The sequence below is a fragment of the Anas platyrhynchos genome, chromosome 15, assembly GCF_047663525.1.
Source record: "Anas platyrhynchos isolate ZD024472 breed Pekin duck chromosome 15, IASCAAS_PekinDuck_T2T, whole genome shotgun sequence".
Classification (NCBI taxonomy): Eukaryota; Metazoa; Chordata; class Aves; order Anseriformes; family Anatidae; genus Anas; species Anas platyrhynchos.
The window spans coordinates 15,306,439-15,324,637 of NC_092601.1; the positions used below are offsets into that span (position 1 = coordinate 15,306,439).

At 60.6% G+C, this 18,199-nt stretch overlaps 1 protein-coding gene across 1 annotated transcript; it reads left to right on the forward strand.

Annotated features, from left to right (window-relative positions):
• Positions 1–1,932: 1,932 nt before the first annotated feature.
• LFNG (LFNG O-fucosylpeptide 3-beta-N-acetylglucosaminyltransferase) lies at positions 1,933–13,421 on the forward strand. The gene is made up of 8 exons (XM_027468992.3): positions 1,933–2,417; positions 9,087–9,135; positions 9,832–9,931; positions 10,057–10,210; positions 10,375–10,460; positions 10,753–10,918; positions 11,304–11,389; positions 11,500–13,421. The coding sequence occupies exons 1-8, from the start codon at positions 2,034–2,036 to the stop codon at positions 11,564–11,566; spliced, it is 1,092 nt and encodes a 363-aa protein (XP_027324793.2). The 5' UTR covers positions 1,933–2,033; the 3' UTR covers positions 11,567–13,421.
• Positions 13,422–18,199: the final 4,778 nt, after the last annotated feature.

The following is an 18,199-nucleotide window of genomic DNA, read 5'->3' on the forward strand; positions in this document are numbered from 1 at the left end:
GGGGCTGAATGCTGACAAACCAGGCACGGGACACCCTGGGGAGCTTCTTCCCCACAGCAGCCTCCAGCTCCCAGCCCTGCAGGTGCCACCCAGCGGGGGCAGGCATGGGGACTGCTCACCCCATCACCCCGTCCCCTTTCCCCGAGCAGCACGGTGCCTGGCCGGAGACATCCGTGTGGCGGGCAAGGGCTGAGCCAGGAGGCCAGGCGCCTGCAGAGGAAGCCTGCGGGGACACGGCCGATCCCCGGGGAGCCGTGTTGTGGCGGGACAATGCCGATGAAAGAAAGCTTTCCTCCACCACCACTGCACGCTGGCCTCGGGAACGGGGTTAGGGTGGCCCCAGGGGACCCGTGTGCCAGTGGCACGGTGGCTTCCAGACCCTGCTGCTTCGCTCGGGGCACACAGAGCTCGCATTGTCACCGGCCCCGTGGCGCCGGCCGGGACCCCAACATCTGGCTGCGGCACGTGTCCCCGGCCACCTCCAAGGCTGCGGGAGCGGGAGAGCAGCTGGTCGGGGGACAAGTGCGTTTCCTCCCCTTTTGGCTCGTGGAGAAAGGCGCTCTTTCTTCACTCCGAGTTTCGCCGGTCGGGCTTTTCAGCTGCCTCTCGAGCCACGGTTGCTGTGCCATCGGGTTGGAGACAAAAGGCGCCCGAGGGAAAGAAAGCTGAGGCTTGAAGGCCGGGCTCTGCAGCAATAGCGGGAAGTGGCGACTGTGGGATTTGGTTCCTGTGTTTGTATGGTCTAACTGCTTTATTTTATTTTTTTTTCTTTTATTATCAGAGGCTTCTCTGGCAGGACAGGTCCCTCCCCAGACGTGGGCAGTGCCATGCAAAACCAAACCCACGTCCACAGCCTCCCCTGGCACTCGCAGCCTGGGGCCAGGGTTGGAGGGCTGAGCAGGGTTATGCAGATCCCAAACCCAGCAGAAGGCAAACGCTGGGGCTTGCCCGAGGAAGCTGCCTCCCTGCTTCGTCCTGCCTGGTATTATGAGCATTGTTTATGCGGTGCCAGAGATGAATGGAGCACGTGACAGCAGGAAAAATGCAAGTTGGACAAGGGCCCTGCCCAAAAATGCAGCAGCCCCTGATTATGGCATAACCGAGCAGCCCAGGCCCAAACCCAAATCCGCCTCCCTGTAGCAGACACAGCATGCGGTGGGAGAGAAAACCCCGAGAGCTCCCTGCCTGGCGAGACGAGGATAAGGGGGGAAAGAAACCCTGGCATTTGGCGTCAGTAAAATAGCAGGTTGGTGGCACATCCAGGAGCACTTCCCAATCGATTTCCCCTCGCAGCTCCCACTTTTCCCACCGCCTGGCTGGGAAAACAGCGTCTCGTTTCACAAGGCATCGTTACCATGGTTAGCAGTCACCGGGGACACCCCCATAGGATTTATTTTCAGCCTGCGGGGGCTGCCCGCCGGAACCAGCTCCCTAACACCTGGGACAGGGTCCTCCACCCTTGGCATTTCCTCCAGCTCTGCCCAAGCAGGGCAGGACCCGACCCTCCTCTCCCCATCCCCAGTTTCCCCAGCAGCCTGCTGGAAGTGCGAGGGGTGCGGGTGGGCTGGGGGCTGCTGGCGTGCGGGCACCGGGGTACCCCGATGGGGGGCCAGGAGTAGCGGGCAGCCCCCTGAGCACCCCGGGGGGGGGTACACGGGGTACGTGGCTGTGGCACAGGCGACCCCCGAGCACGGGGGCAAGCAGGGGGCGCGCATGGGGGTCGCAAGGGGCGCGCATGGAGTGCGCAAAGGGCGCGCATGGGGTGCGCACAGAGCGCACAGGGGGCGCGCAGGGGGCGCGCAGGGGGCGTGCAGGGACAGGGGCAGGAGCAGGGGCTGCCCACGCCCCACGGCCACGCGTGGGGGCGGTACCGAGCCGGGCCCGCCCCGGGTGGGCCGGGGGCGGTTTAAAAGCGGCGGCGGCGGCGCGCCGCGGGGACGGCGGCGGCGGCGGCGGCGGCGGCGGCGCGGGCGGAGCGCGGCCGGTGGCGGAGCGGGGCGGCAGGGAGGAGGTGGAGGCGGTGGTGGAGGAGGATGCTGAAGAGCTGCGGCAGGAAGCTGCTGCTGTCCCTCGTGGGCTCCATGTTCACCTGCCTCCTGGTGCTCATGGTGGAGCCTCCGGGGAGGCCGGGGTTGGCACGGGGAGAGGCCGGCGGGGCGCAGCGGGCTCTGCAGAGCCTGGGGGCGGCGGGGCAGGCGGCGCAGGGCTCCGGCGGCCTCCGCAGCTTCGCCGATTATTTCGGGAGGCTGAGCCGAGCCCGCCGGGAGGTGCCCGCCGCTCCCCCGAGCCCTCCCCGGCCGCCTGCCGAGGACATTTCCCCCCGCGACGTCTTCATCGCCGTCAAGACCACCAAAAAGTTCCACAAGGCGCGCCTGGAGCTGCTGCTCGACACCTGGATCTCCCGCAATCGCGACATGGTAAGGTCGCGACCGGCGGGGCAAGGCCGGGGACCAGGCGGGTGTCACCTCTGCTGGCTGCCCGCCCGGTGGCACGGAGCGCCGGGGGTGTTTTTGGGGAGGTCTGGGGGGTTTTGGGGAGAGCGAGTGATGGGTGGGTGAGTGATGGAGAGGGCTCAGCTGCCCCTGCCTCGGGCTCCCCGTAATGAGTGGTGCACAAAATCTCAGCCCCCGGCTCTGCCCTGCTGCCTCGAAGGGTTTCCACTGGGGAAATTGAGGCACGGAGCAGGGACACGGCCCTGGCGCCCTCCTGGGCTTCCCTGGGGGGTTCCCTGGGGTGCAGGCACTCGGCTGCCTTGGGGACATCGGCCTCAGAGCTGTGCTCAGGCTCCCGGTCCCCTCAGCAGGATCCGGGCAGCACTGGGGGCTCCCACTGGTCTGCTCCAGCTTGCCTGTGCTGGGGCAGTTGCAGCTGGTGCCAGCCCTGAGCTCGGTGACACCTTGTCCTGGCTGCCCTGCTCCGTCCTTCAAGCACTGACACAATTTAAGAAAAAAAAAGGGGGGGGACTTTCTTAGGAAATGTGCCTTGCCTTCTGCTTTTAAGGCACTTTTTCTAGCCTTAGACAGCTTCCAAAGTAAGTTACGCCTTGTCCTAACCCTCCCATCCTACTGTCTTCACGTGTTTCCTCCTGGCCTGGAATTGTTCCTCGGTGGTTTTTGGAAGCCTGAAGTGGCTGGGAGGGGAGAAGGGGGCTCGACCTGCCCGTGCCTCCTCCGCTCAGTTCCCTTGGACCTTGTGGGTGTGCTTGGCTCCTGGCTGCTGCGCATTACTCCAAGCGTGCTGACTTTTCTTTTTCGTTTTTACTATTTTTTTTTTCTCCTGGGGATCTTGTCCCTCTTTTTGCTCATGTCCCCGGGACTTGGCAGTGTCTCTGCCGTCTCTCCCTGGTACGGTTATTTAATGGAAGCCTCTTTTATGCTCCGCTGTCACTGTGAGGGGGTGGAGAGCGGTGGTGGTGGGGGAAACGCTCTTTGAGCACCTACAGATGATCCTGGGAATGGCTGGTCTTCCCCCCTCCCCTCCCTTCTGCGAGCCCCGGCTTTCTTCTGGGGGTTTTTTGTTTTGTTTTGCTTCGTTTGTCCGTTTGGATTCCCAGAGACCCGAGCCTCGGCTCTCACGCTGTCCCCCTGGGCAAGCTAACAAAGCCCCTTTTCTCCCGGCGCAGAGAAAAGGCTTCGCAGCCTCTTGTGTGGCACTTTCCATGGGAACGGGGGAGCCGGAGCCGGCCGTGTCCAGGTCAGGTTGCCTAGAGATGAGGGCCATGAAGCCAGGGGGGCCGCAGCCCGGCGAGGTGCCCGACTGACAAGCCAAGCCGCTGAGTGACGGCTCTTGTGCAGCACTTGAGGACAAGGAGCTGCGGAGCGAGCTGGAGGCGGCGCAAACTCCCGCAGGGACGGAGGGGACGAGCCCGCGTGCTGCTGGCATCGGCTCCAGCCTTCCCACGCTGACCCTGCCTCTGCTTTGGGAAGCTTCAGGGCACCTTGGGCTGCTCTGAGCTTGGGGCCAAGCTGTTTGGTGGTGTTGTTTTTTTTGGTGGTGGTGCCGTGTGGCTGCTCTCCATCCCTGCCCTGTCCTATGTGGTTTGTGCATCACCTCCCCGCTGGTGCCCCGCGTTGCGGTGGGGCTGCCTGCGCCCCAACGGCTCTCTGGGTCTGAGTCAAGCTCGTCTCATCCCAGCCCTCTCATTTTCGGCACAGGAGGGTGTGGGGAAGTTCCTGCCCGAGGGCCGAGAATCCCCTCGCCTGGCACAGCGTCTCCTTCCCCCTTCTCCTCCTGAAGCCTCCCTCGTGGCTCTTGGTTAACCAGGCTCCATGGAGGGGTGATGCGAGCTCTGGCAAGAAGGAGTTAAATCTGGCAGGTAGCTCCAGCCTGCACCCTGGCAGATAGGGGGAATAGCTATTGTGTTCTTCCTCCCCACTCTTTGTTCTGCCTACAATAGTCCCTGCTTCCTGTGGTCTGTCCCTTCCACCCCGCAATGGGCTCACTCACAAACCGGGCACCCCCTTCTCCTTCCTGCTTTTCTCTCTGCACAGAGGGCAGAGCCCTGCTGCCTTCAGAGCCTGCTGCCTGCCTTGCACAAGCAAGGCCAGACAGGCAGCACTGGGGAAGGGTTGTGGGGTTTTCCCCTCCTCGCTTTGGGGAGCTTTTCCAGCTGTCTCGGCATTTGTATCCTTAGGACTGTTGGAGTGCAGCCTGGGGGAAACTTTACACTTGAAAGAAAAGAGGGGGGAGGAGGAAAGTGGCCATTATGCACAAGTCCTGGATGCCAAGCTAGTCCAAACCACCCAAATCCACGGGTTTCCTGCTCAGTCGGGTGCTTTGCAGTGGCAGAGTTGCACAAGAAACATCCAGGTCCCCGGGGCACTGAGGGCAGCGGGTGCTCGGCGCACGCTGCGGTGCCCACAGGCTGTACTGGGCCGTGCTGGGTTGTACTGGGCTGCCATCCCGCCTGCGTGGGAGCTGCTCGCTTTCCCCCAAGCTCGGCACGATAATTGCAGGCTTTGAAAAATTCCTGCTCCAGGCGCCGAGGAATGCATTTGCCTTCCGGAGAGCACGCTCCTTTGCTCCTCCGCTGGCGGCTCCCAAAATTTCTTTAGCACCTTGGCCAGAGTTCGTGTCCTTGGGGGAAATGGGCACGTGCCCTGCTTGGGTGCCCCCTGGGGAGCTGGGATGGGGGAGGCTGTTTGTGCCTTCCCGTCCCTTGGGTCCCTTCCATCCCTTGGCTGTGCCCTGGGGTGTGCTGAGCACTGCTCAACTCGGCTCACGTGTGAGCATCCCTCCCCGGGCAGCCCGGGAGGCAAGGTGGTTTTGGGGAGCTGAGCAGGGACAAGGGCGCTGTCTGGGCCGTTTAATTGCCTGCCCCTAACGATGCTGCCGGCCTAGTCAATAAGAGCCTCGGCGCGGGCGAGCGGCGTGCGTGGAGCGCAGGGCGGGAGGGCGGGGGACCCCGGCTGCACAATGAGCTCATTGTTTGTGCGGAGGTTATTAAAAAATTATAGCATTTAAAATTACAGTGGAGGATTCTTCCTCTTGCTGCAAGGAGCCAGGGGGAGGAAGGGCCCTCGGCTTCTTGCCAGAGCACTGCAAGCCCCTTCCCTGGCTCTGCGGGGCTGTGCCAACCCGGACCCCATCCCAGGGAAAGCCATGGGGACAGAGACACGGCCACCATGCTGCTCCCTGCCCGCTGAGGTGAGGTGGGGATTTTCCCTCCCAACCGCTGCGGGATGGAGCAGGGCTGTTTGCAGAAAACATCTGCTGGAGGGGACAAAAAGCTGGGCAGGGACCTGCTCTGGCAGCACCCACACCTCCCCGAGGGGCTGCTCCTCCAACACACCCTATCCCCGTGGGGGCTTCAAATCCAGCGCCCCTTCACCGCCTCGCCCCAGGGCCCTCGTGCTGAGCGAGTGGCTGCTTCCTTCTTTTTCTTCGAGTGAAAGGGGCTGCCAGCCCCCCTGGGTGCTGGGGGGGGGGATGCTGGGGTGCTCCATCCCCTTCCAGCATGGGGAAGTGAGACGTGATGGGGAAGGTGCAGGATTTGTGCGCTGTGGGGTCACGGGGCTCTCCTGGCTCAGGTTCCTGTTTTGGGCAGGGGAAGGGGGGGCAGGTTTGGTATCTGCTGGGCGTGTGTCAGCCCTGGCAGCCCCCTGGACCGCTTGGAGATGTGGCATAAGAGGAAGAAGACTGCTGCCCCCATGTCTGGCCCGGCCCACGGGGTGCTTTGCACAGCACCAAGCTCAGAGCAACCCACGAGCTCGCTCAGAGGAGGGGAAATGAGTCACTGCGAAAGGAGAAATGGAGGGGAGGGTGGAAAAAAAAATAAAGAAACAGCCCTCCCCAGGGGCACCAGAGGCAGCTGAGGGGGCTCCCATCCCCACACAGGCAGACGGGGGGGCTGACACCATCCCCTGGCCGTGGGGACCCCGGGGTGCCTCTGTGCTGCCTGGCGGGGCGCGTTCAGCAGGGGCAGCTATTGTTCGGCGCGGATTTGGCATCCTGTGTTTCTTGAAGTTGCACTTTGGAGAACAATGAGGCTTCCTGCGCCTCCCGGGGCAGGGGTCTGGGCAGGCAGGGCGGCCGCCAGCGTGCCGGGAGCGGGCCCTTCCTCTCCTCTGCCCCACTGGGAAATTAATTGTGTGGGGTGGCAGGGGGTCTTGGTCCCCCCTCGGTGCCATCCCTGGGGATGGGGAGGGGGGGAGTTCAAGGGCTGGGGGCGCTCTGTGTGGGAGAGGGGCTGGTGGAAGGGGACAGCTTGTGGCTGCGGTGTCCCACCCTGCTGCAAATGGGTCCCGGCAGCAGGGCTGTGGCTGCTGTGGGTGAGGGTGCGAGGGGATGTGACAGCACGAAGCCTGCTCGGGGTGCTGCCCCTCACAGCCAGCCCTTGGAGCTGCAGCTCTGGCCACGTTTTGGCCGCAAAGCCACTGGCGGGGTCCTGCCCGTGTCCTTTTCCCCACCTCTGGGCTATACTTGCAAAGCCTGGCCCCATCCGTGGCTGTAGGATGGTTGGTCCCAGGAGAAGGCTGAGCCGCGGCTTCCCCCATCCCCTGGACATGGTGCCTTCTGGTCCCTCTCCATCCCTGGCCCTTTTCCAGTTCCCCGACACCTCCAGGTGCCTGATCCTCCTCAGGGCCAGAGGGCTGTGCAGGAAGGGCACAGCTCCTGTAGAAGAAAGGCAAATAAAGTAATTAAGAATATATATATATTTTGGTTTTGATTTGAAATTTCTGTCTGGGCTCTGGCAGCGGGAGGTGAGGAACCTGTGGGGTGATGTGCAGGGCTGGGTGCCCCTGAGCTTGGTCCCTGGTGTCCCCAAGGTGTCCTCTGGTCTCACCTGCACTGGGAAAACTGCGGGGATGTGCCCGGGGGGAAGATGCCTCGTTGGATGAGGGCTTTCGGTGCGGCCGGCAATAAACAATTGTCCTGTGGCCTATTTATAGCGGCTGGGCCGGAGGACGGGCTGCGGGGTTATTTTTGGAGCGGCTGAAGGCACAGTTGCTGGACGGCACTTCTGATCTAATCAAGCAAACATTTTCAAACATTTTCTGTCTCGCCTGAGCGGAGGCAGGGCTAGAGGTGGATGGGGATGGGCCGGGCGCCACGTGCCTTGGGATGGGTGAGGCAGTGCTTGTGCTGTGATCATCTCCACCGTCCCTGGGCAGCTCCTCCTGACAATCCTGGGGTGCCAAGGACGCCCTTGGCCCTACAGCTGATGGACTAAGGTCTCCATCCCATAGCCCTCATGAGCAGGTCCCACATCTTCTAACCCTTACTGACCCATTTGGGGGCTGACCTTTGTCCATCCCAGAACCAGACATGCACAGCAGGTGCTTGGCCATGTGTTTGAGCGAACTGCCTTTCCACCTCCTCCACCACACTCTTTTTTCCCCCTTTTCCCCTTTCCAAGCCCAAAAGGCCACTTGTAGCCCCATCCCCAGGAACGCACCCTCCCGTTCATCCCTCCGGCAAGTCCCTGCTCTCCTCGCTGCTTGCCCGGGCCCTGAGCAAACCCGGCGCCGGGTTAACCAGCGCAGCTGTATGCTAATGACTGCTGCTGCCCGCTTAACTCTCCTCTGCTGAGTAAAGTCAGCCCCGCGCACCCGCTATTGTCGTGGCCCCGCTCCCTCCTCAAACAAACCACAAAACCCCAGCGCGCTGCTGGGGCCGGCTGCCCGCGGGGTGGCACCGAGTTTCCAGCTCGCTTGTAATTCTTCAGCCCCAGCGCTCGGGCCCCGTGTCCCCCCCCTGCGCCTCCTGCCTTCCCCCCCCAGCCCTTTTGTCTTTCCTCCTTTGCCCTTTTGTGCACGTCTGGTTTTTAATAGCGCTTGGCAGCTGGTTGTGGTTTCTCTCCCCCAGCTTTGTTTGCTGCGCGCTGATTGATCGCGGTGCCTTTCCCACCCCCTATTCTCTGCTCCTGCTTCTCGCCCTTCCCCAAATCCAGCCCGAACAGCGGCCCCCGGCCCCCCCCTTTCCCGGGCGACATATGCCAGGAATTAGCTGTGTAAATAGAGGAGTGCAGCCGGGCGGGCAGCTCAGGTGCCGGGGCACGGTCCCCTCCTTGGGGCTGGCCGGAGGCACTCGTGGGTGCTGCCAGCTCCTCCACCCCGGGGGTGTTGTGCAAGCGGCCGGGGACCGCAGCGTGGTGTTGACACAGGTGGGGACACGGTTGGCACCTGGCGCCGTGGGCAAACACACCTGCCTGGGCAGGGCCCGGGGATGCTTTGGCATCCCCACCGCACGTGCCGGTCCCTCCACCTGGAGTCTGAAGTCCCTGCTTGGAAGGAGGGAGCTCCGGAGCTGCACCTCTCCGTGCGCCCACCTTGTGCTGGATCAGCCCTTGCCTCTCCCAAAATCCCATATGGGTGCCAGCAGGCTGCTCCCTGCTGCTGCACTGTGGGATGGGGATGCTGTAGGAAGGGGCTGTGTAAATAGGGGATTGATCCAAGCCTCTCAATCCAAGGGCAAGAGTGTTGTGGGGCTGCTCATCGCCCTGGTGCTGCTTTGGGTTTTAGCCAGGAGGGAGAAGTCACCAACAGTGCCCCATGGGGACTGATCCCTGGCGCTGCCCTGGGATGCTGGGACATGCCCAGAGCCACGTGGCCTCAGCCTCAAGGGTGCCCCATCTTCTCTTTCAGACCTTCATCTTCACAGACGGGGAGGATGAAGAGCTGAAGAAGCAAGCACGTGAGTCTGTGGCCCTCGGCCCTTTGTGTGTGTGACCTGGCTGAGCGTGGCGGGTGCCTGGGGCTGTACTGGGGTGTTCCCCCAACCTGGGAGCACGGCTGTTGCCAAACTCCAAAAAAAAGAAAGTCAAAAAATGGTGAAAAAAACACAAACAATAAACAATCAAAAAACACTGCAGTTTAGACCCTGGGTTTTCGCGGGGACGTTTATCTGGCAGCCGCTGCCTGGGGTCGGGGTCAGCTCAGCCTATTCTCCCCATGCAAATGAGTCCCTTTCAGGCGGGGAAGCGATTCCCTTTGAGCTGGGCAAGCAAATAACAGGTGGCTGCTGTGGGAAAAGGCAGTGGGAACAGAGCAAGGGCTTTGGCTGTCACATCCTGGGCGGAGAAGCCAGCCCCATCCCCTCCTGCCCCCTCCATCCATCCTCCTTGCTCCCAGGGTGCTGGGGGCACGGCCCCAAGGACAGGCGGGGTGATGTAGGGTGGCATTACATGTAGGATGGGTGGTACTGGGGTACTTCAACCCCATTCTATCTCACATACGCTTAAGAGCCAAAGTGCTATTTGCCCAAAGCAAAGACCACTGAGCATGAAGCCCATGGGGTTTCATGCCCCCCGTCACACCTAGGGTGAAGCATCCTCATCTCGGGGAGCGGGATGCCCCAGCACCAGTGTTTTAACCCCAATTCTTCCCTCAGGAAACGTCATCAACACCAACTGCTCGGCCGCCCACAGCCGCCAGGCCCTGTCCTGCAAGATGGCCGTGGAGTACGACAAGTTCATCGAGTCCGGGAGAAAGTAAGCGCTGCTTGGGGAACGGGGTTTGCCTTTTGGGGTAGAAATTCCTCACAGGGCCTGGGTGGCCCTGCTCGGTCGGGGAGCTGCCCTGGCCTAGCGTGACGTGGTTGCTGCCGCCGCCGCAGGTGGTTCTGCCACGTGGACGACGACAACTACGTGAACGTGCGGATGCTGGTGAAGCTGCTCTCCAGCTACCCCCACACGCAGGACATCTACATCGGGAAGCCCAGCCTGGACCGGCCCATCCAGGCCACGGAGAGGATCAGCGAGAACAAGATGGTGAGGGGGGGACATGACGGGGGGACCGCTGTGGCAGCAGCACCCCGCGGGAAGCTCCCGTGGTGCTGGAAAGGGGGGGAGGGAGGTTGGGGCTGGTTTAATGTGGGCCGGGGTCTGGGCCAGCCCGAGGAGGTCTCACTGCCTTTGCTTCCCCTCTCTCGCAGCACCCTGTGCATTTCTGGTTTGCCACGGGAGGAGCAGGGTTTTGCATCAGCCGGGGGCTGGCGCTGAAGATGAGCCCGTGGGCCAGGTAAGAGCGCTGGCGTTGCTCACCCAGGGGGACCCGTCACGGTCCCAGCGGGGCACAGAAGAGATGACAGCACCTTTGGGGATGTTTGAACGTATCCCACCACCTGGCTCGCTTTGCCTTGATGGGGGCTTCTGCAGGGGCTTGGAAATGAGCTAGAAAGGACCTCAATTCCCCTAATTGTCTTTTAATTAGAGCCAGGCCAGGCGCCCAGCAGCCAAGCGCGGGCCCCGTGGGGTGCCCACATCCCCCCCCGGGTCTTGCTCTGCTGCAGCTCCTCTTTGTCTCCCCACAGCGGGGGCCACTTCATGAGCACGGCGGAGAAGATCCGCCTGCCCGACGACTGCACCATCGGCTACATCATCGAGTCCGTGCTGGGCGTCAAGCTCATCCGGAGCAACCTCTTCCACTCGCACCTGGAGAACCTCCACCAGGTGCCCAAGACGGAGATCCACAAACAGGTAACCCTGCCCCGAGGGCCCTGGGCTGGGTGGAGTGGTTGGGATGATGGATGGTACCTTTGTATGGTTTTTGTGGGATAGGCATGCAATGGGATTTTGGGAGCCTGGGAGCAGGGTCTCCAGGGTTGGAGCTAAAGGCCAAAATCCCCAAACGAAGTGCCCTGCAATGAGGTTTTCAGCTGAGGCTCGTTGGTGGCATCCCTTTGCAGTGCAAGGAGGGGTCACCTTCATCTTGAGCCACCTAAAAATTGGGCATCTCAGCCGAGGCATGATGGATGTACAAGCCCCATCAGCCTGTCCCAGGAGGCTGTGAGAAACAGCAGCCCCCCCGATCGATCCTCATGGCCACGTCGGCCGCTTGACCCTCTCGTGCTTGCTCCCCTAGGTGACACTAAGCTACGGCATGTTCGAAAACAAACGCAACTCCATCCACATGAAGGGAGCCTTCTCCGTCGAGGAGGACCCATCCAGGTGAGACGGGGGGGTCCCATCCCTCACCCTGCCGGCAGGGACCCCCCCAGGGTTGTGCCACCGCGTGGCCACCACCACCTTGTGCTCAGCGCCGCTCCTCTCCTCCGCAGGTTCCGCTCCGTGCACTGCCTGCTGTACCCCGACACGCCGTGGTGCCCCGCCAACGTGGTGTACTAGGGAGACGCGTGTCCCAACCTCGTCCCGAGTCTCCCCGGTATCCGACGGGCGTGCGGGACCTCGCGTGTGTGTGTGCGGCCGTGCTGGCCCTCCGGCCGGCCGTCGTTGCTGTGGTATTGCACAGTGTGTGTGTACTGAAGGCTGCTGTGCGGCCCCTTGTCCCCTGCCCTGCCTGCCCGGCCGCGCGCCCCCGCTGCCCGCTCCGGGACGGCGGGCACGGACGGGTCCTGAGCACTTAACCCCGGGGCACGGGGGGGGCTGCCTCGCCTGGGTCGAGCCCCCCGCCCGCCGGCCAGCCCCGCGCTATGCGTGGGGAGCGGCAGCCGGTGCTGCGCAGCTCTGCCTCACCCTGGCTTGCTTTTCTTTCTTTCCTTCCAGATGTTAAGGTGTTTTTGTGTTTTTCGGTGTGTGCCTCCCCACCCTCAGCTCTAACCCTTCCTCGCTCCTGCAGACCCCTAACCTGTCCCCATCCTTTCCCCCAGCCCCCAAATCTCAGCATTGAGGCTCTGGCTCCTCATAGGCAAAGTTTTTATATTTTTTTAACCTGGCCACGGCAATTGCTTGGACACACCACAGTGCTGCAAAGCTGCTGGGTGCTCATCAGCCACCCCGCAGGGAGACCATGGGGCAGACAGGTGGCTTGGCGAGCCCAGCACCACCACCATTCGTTCCATTCCCCGGAGCTCCCTACGTCCTGCTGAAATGTTTTCAGCAGTGTAAATCTATGCACTATTTATAGAGACTAATTTAAAGGCTTTCTATAAATACGGGGGGCGGGAGGAGGGCTTTTCCGGAGCTGTGTTTGCGCAGCGCCGAGGTGTCTCCCTCCTGTGCCACCTCTCTGCCTGCCAGCGAGGTGGCCAGGGGTGCAAGCAGGCTGAGCACGGGCACCCTGCACCTTTGCAAAGTAGCACTTTGGGGTCTGTCCCTGAGGCCCTGTGGGTGTGTCCCCACCAAGCATCCTCCAGCGGGTGCTGCTGGGGTGGCTGCAGTGCCCGAGGGGTGCTCAGCTGGGTGGGCACCCACCAGGGGCCAGCAGCATTTCCCAGCCTGGCCGTTGCTCTCTGCCTGTGCCTGGTGGGCAATGGGCACCCCAAAAGAGCAGAAGTCACCCCCACACCATCCCAGGCTCTTCCCCTGGCTCTGCTTCTGCTCCTACATTTTACTGCAGCAAAGCCAGCACTGGGGCACTGAAGAGTGGGGTCCCACTCCCCCAGGCACATCAGGAGCAAAACCAGTTTGGGAAATGCTGCCAGAGAGCAAAATTTGCCGTGAGCCAGGGATGGATTTAGCCCAGTACGGGCAGGGATGGGGGTCCTGCATCCCCCTGTGGCCACTGCCAGCCCGCGCTCCCCAGGGAGCAGTGGGCAGAGCCGGAGCCGAATGTTTCCAACCTGAAGCTGAGAGAAGATAGCCCATAATGGGTGCGTTGTAAATATGTTATCGTGCCAGTATTTTTTTACTGTGCCTTTTTTATAAAAAAAAAAAGACAAAAAAAAACACACAAAAAAACAAAAACAGCAACATTGAGAATTATGTAGATTTTAAAATGCTTTTTATACGTTTTCTGTGGATCAGAAAAAAAAAAAAAAAACAACCTTCTGATAATCTGTTTAAGAAAGAAAAAAAAAATTGCGATGTCTTGTAACTATCACTTACCTTAATTTATATGTTCCAGTATCTGGAACGTCACTCTGTGCTTTTTGTAACTAGGATGTGTTTAAAAGCAATAGGTGTGGGTTGGGGAACCAGCATGGACCGTGTGTTCTCAGGGACTTGAACCCGATCGCTGCCACGGGGCCCCCGTGGGAGCCGTCACCAATAAAGCAGCTTTTTGCTGACCACAGTCACCTGGTCCTGGGCTCCGGTGTCTCTTTACGGATGGGCTGCGCTTGTTTTCATCCCTAATGAAGCTCTTGGGGGTGCACGGCGAGGCTTTGCCCCTGCATCCCCCTCTTTTCTCACGGGTACCGGCCCGTTTGCATCCCACGGAGGGGGGGTCATCTCCTCCTTCCCTTCCCTTCCCCAAAAGGCTCCATCAGGGCTTAGCACCTCAGGAATGGGTTTTCCCAGGCTCTGGGGTGGGAGCGGAGGCGGGGGCGAGGTGAGAGCCGGTTGTTAGCGGGGGGGTGTTAACAGCCGGCCGGCAGGCGTGTGCGTGGGAAGGCCGGGGGCTGCGGGGGGCCCGAGCTCCTTCCCTCTCACACCAGGCGCCACCGACACCCAGCCTGCGTGTGCTGTGGCACCAGCAGCAGGTCTGCCCCCCCCCGCTTCCTAAACCCAGCACTGTTTGTGCAACCAGAGCAGCTTTCATCTGCCACAGTCATCTCCTTCCCCAACCCCCCCCCCCCTTCCTCTTTACCCAGCATCTTTTATTACAGTTTTGTGTTTTTTTTTTTTCAAGGCACACTTACTTTACAGTTTCGCTTGAATTTCTCGGTTATCATGGGTTGGCCTTGCTAAAAATACCTCCTAGCAGGAAGTCAGCATGTGCTAAAGCAACAACCCCCTCCCCCTGACACACACACACCCTTCAGGCAGCCCCAAAACAAACCAAAGGCCCCCCCCCAAGCAGCCCCCTCTTGGGCTGCTGTGAGCAGAAGGGAACCAAGCGTCACCCCAAAACTGGCACCCCTACAAAAATAGAGAGCCCAAAAGTGCCCTGGACAAAGAGGGGGTGGTAGAAAGCGAGCCCTGTGAAACCGCCTGGCCCTGGCTGTGCAGCGGGTACAGGATTTGGCACCTCTCGGTCCCCGTCCCTGCTTCCCCCCCCCTCTGCACCCCTCCCGGCACGGGGTCACAGAAGGGAAACTGCGTCAGGCGCAGGAAGCCGTGCCACCCGCCGCTCGCCCGCGCGTTTCCCTATTGCTCATGGGGCCACGGGCACTTCCCGGCAGCGCAGGGTCAGGCTGGAGGAGCCCCAGGTGCCCTCACCCCTTCCTCAGCCTTGCCCTCCGTGGCTCACCCTAGCCAAGTGGGTGCCAGGGGCGCATTTCTGGCAAAACCAGCCCAAATCATGCGTTCACCATCATCAGCATCATCCTCCTCCTCCGAGGGGGGAGGCCAAGGGGAGACGGAGGCTGCAGCCTGGTGCAAAAAATAAAATTAAAATTAAATAAATAAAATAAAATAATAAAAATATTTTATTTATTTTATTTTTATTTATTTTATTTATCAAAGCACCCCAGCAAGCCTTCGGGAGCAGCACCAGCAGAACACAAGCCCGCCAGTTCATCCCACACCAGGCTCCCAGCCTCCTTACTCGCGGGCTGAAAAGTAAATAAATACAGACATTAATAAACAAAAGGAAAACAAAAGCAAGCCCTGCTGCTCTCACATACTTGGCGGGCTCCTCAGGCCAGCTCGCTTTCATCTGCGCCCCCGGCGCTGGTGTGGGACGTCCTGTTTACGAGCGCTGCAGCTGGGGCTGCTCCTGATAACTCCCGGTACCTTTTGGAGCAAAACCATGTTGGGACAGAGCGGGAGGACAAGCCTGGCTTGGTGGGGACACCTCACCACGTAGGGACCTCTCTGTGACACCGCCGTGCCCCAGAGATGCTCCAGCACTGTGCCAAAGGCTTCCCCGGCCCCCCCAGGGAGGATTGCAGCATCATGGGTGGAGAGTGAGGCTCTGCATTAGTCATTTTTGCTGCTCTCTCACCTCCCTTCTTCTTTTTTTTTTTTTTTTTTAATAATAAAACTTGTATTTGGGTCACTCAGTGTGCAGGACGCTGTGTGAGCTGCTGCTTTCCCAGCCGGCTCACAGAGGCTTTTCGCTGGGGACTCGTGTTTGCGCTGCGATGGGATGAGCACCAGTCCTGGCAGCAGCCCCGGCGAGAAATATTTGTGAATCGGGATGGGAAGGGATGACAGGAGATGGAGAGCCTTGTGTGAATCCTCTCCAAGCTCCACTTCCAGCCACTCTTGCCAGCAAATGGAGAACATTTGTGGGAAGCGAGCGTAAAAGTGGCCAAATCACAGAGCCCAAACAACACACATGGCCATCTGGCTGTCCAATCCACCTGGCTGTCATCTATCGGCCTGAATTTGGGACCTGTGCATCCCAGCACTGGGATGGGTGAGCCCATGGATGGGAGAATGTCCCCTAAAATCCCCCGCTAGCATCTGCAGTCTTGGTGGGACGGGCTGGAAAGCCGAGGGCAGCCAGCCCCCAAAGCAGCTTCCCCTGAAGCTTCCCCTTCCTACTGCTTCCCACCCTGTATCCCTCAAAGATGAATTAAAAAAAAAAAACACCCCCAAACCTTCCAAAAATGTGTTCTTCTCCTGCCTTCTAAGACCAGCTGTGTCCCTGTCCAAACCAAGTCCTCTCCTGCCCCCCCACCCTGGGGTTCCCAGATCCTTGCTGCTTCTGGTTCCCCAGCCGTGCAGCGGGGCTGCCTCTGCTCCTTTGGCTGCTTGGCAGGGAGGAGGCGAGCGGGAGATGAATCGAGCATCTTAAACACAGCTGGAAGCACTTCCCATGGCGCTGCCGGCCAAAGCTGTGGGACCGCTATATGGCCCTGCTGCCGGCCCCTTTGTCCTCATCCTCCTCCTCTTCTTCCTCCTCCTCAGTGTATGTGTGTCCCCCTCCACCCTCCCCACACTGCGATGGCTTCACTGGGGGCACCGTGCTGGGTTTGTGCTTGTCCCCAGTGGGTACAGGGGACTGAAACCACAGTGACACTGCAGGTGATGCTCGGCCACATCCTAGGGACTGCCCTGCACTTTTCCTGAGAGCCAAAACATAAAAGACATGAGTGCGGGTGTGTCATGGCCAACACAGGCACTACCTCTCCCCAGGCCCCGCTGTGGTCAGCACGGACATATCCTGCAGGGTCCTGAGCACACATCAGCACAGGGAGCCCCAACCCCAGCAGATACCGGGCATTTTGGGGCACACAGACTGATTTAGAAGGCCCTTGGGGAGCAGGGGCTGGAGCAGCCCATCCGTGCAGCAGCCCCACGCAGCTGCGTTTGGAGCAGCTCATCTGCGTGCCTGGTGATTTATGGGGTAAGAGCATCCATCCCACCCCATCCCATCCCAGTCTGTGGTGTTCAGCTGGTGGGAAGAGGAAGGGGGTGGGTGGGAGAAAAGCTTCTCACCACCAGCATCTGCAACACCTCCCAAAGCCCCTGCACGGACCCGGGAGGGATTAACAGCCTGTCCTGAGGGCTGAGCAGGGATTTTCACAGGGCTCGCTGTGAGAAACAGCCTGCCCCAAGCTGCTTTAAGGCAGGACCCTTCCTGACTGCAGCTCCAAGATAAACCACCGTGTGATCCTGCGTACAGAAATAGAGACGAGGCATGGACAAGAAAGTCCTTCTGCTCCTGCTACCACCCATCCCCTCTCCCCACGCTGCACAGCACCGTGCCCAGCTGCTCTATCACAGTGTCTGGACCCGTGACACAAGGTGGCTGCATCCAAGCTCTCCTCCTCCCCTGCCCGGCCACCCCAGCAGGCAGGAGGTTGCCAGTAAACGTGCGGGGAGGTCACAGCCTCTGCTCCACGGTTTGTGCCCCACGAAGCTGCAGAGGAGCCCTGCAGAGCCCCCAGGAGCTGCCGCCTCTCCCCTTGCTCCTTCCTGTGGCTGCCTCTGCTTCAAACCCTTCTGGCTGCCAAGAACAGGACTTCAGCATCCCCATGCGGTCAGACAGATCTGTTTCTCCCCATTTAGGCTTTGCTCTCAGCTGTTCAGGCCCAGTGGGCTCCCAGCTCTGCTCCTTGCATCCTCTGCCATGCAAGGGGAGGCCGCTGAGCTCCCGAGAGCATCCGTAAAGGGGTGACGGGGTCAGTCCTCAGGGACAGGCGTGCTTCAGAGAGGATTGCAGAGGACAAGGTTCAATTTTGGCTGCTCACTGGCTTTCACTGGGCTGGGAAATGTGAGAATCACAGCTCTGGTGGGACCCAACAGAAGGAGAACCACGGATCCAGCTCTCAGGTGAGGTTAATGGAAGAAATTGGGCAAATCCAGCCTCAGCCTCGGCACACACACTGCCGTGGGCAGCAGGAGTCACCACCCAGCCGCTGACCAGGGACAGAGGCATGTAACTGGTCCCAGCAGGCACACACAGCCACCAGCGTGCTGCCTTTCCAGCACAGAAGAGCCGCCAAGCATCCCCTCCTGGAGGCACCGCTCCTGTCGGCACAGCTCAGCACACGCCAGTAACAAAGATCTTTGAAAGCATCTCCCCGGGGCACCCCTCCCTCCCTTATCTCAGAGGTTGGAGATCTAACGGCCCACTACTGAAGGCTGATCAGAAGGCGAGGTTTATTCAAACACATATTTCACCCCGGCTCCCGGGGGAGAAGGGACCTGTGTAGGAGGGCGAGCGAAGCCTGCGGCTGCGGGCACGGCCGGCTGGAAAGCACTGGGAAAGGTCACTGGGCTGGTGGCCTCACATGTTCCCATCCCTGGTGGGAGTCTGTCAACCTGGTAAAATATTTACGTGCTGACTCTGGTGGGGGCTTTATTCTCCTTCATGCTGTTGGCTTCCCTTGGCTGCTCCAAGCCCCCTGTGCCTCACAGCGGGTTTAATCAGCTCAGGGCAGGGGGTGCAGGTGGAGGGCACAGGTTCCTCCATTAGGGGGAAAAATAAGGGGGGAGGTTGGTCTGTCAATTATTAGTGAGGGG

Coding starts and splice junctions, on each gene's coding strand:
- LFNG (XM_027468992.3), top strand. CDS start 2,034: ATGCTGAAGAGCTGCGGCAGGAAGCTGCTGCTGTCCCTCGTGGGCTCC. Junction 9,136..9,831: donor AGAGCTGAAGAAGCAAGCAC/GTGAGTCTGTGG, acceptor TTCTTCCCTCAG/GAAACGTCATCAACACCAAC. Junction 11,390..11,499: donor GTCGAGGAGGACCCATCCAG/GTGAGACGGGGG, acceptor TCTCCTCCGCAG/GTTCCGCTCCGTGCACTGCC.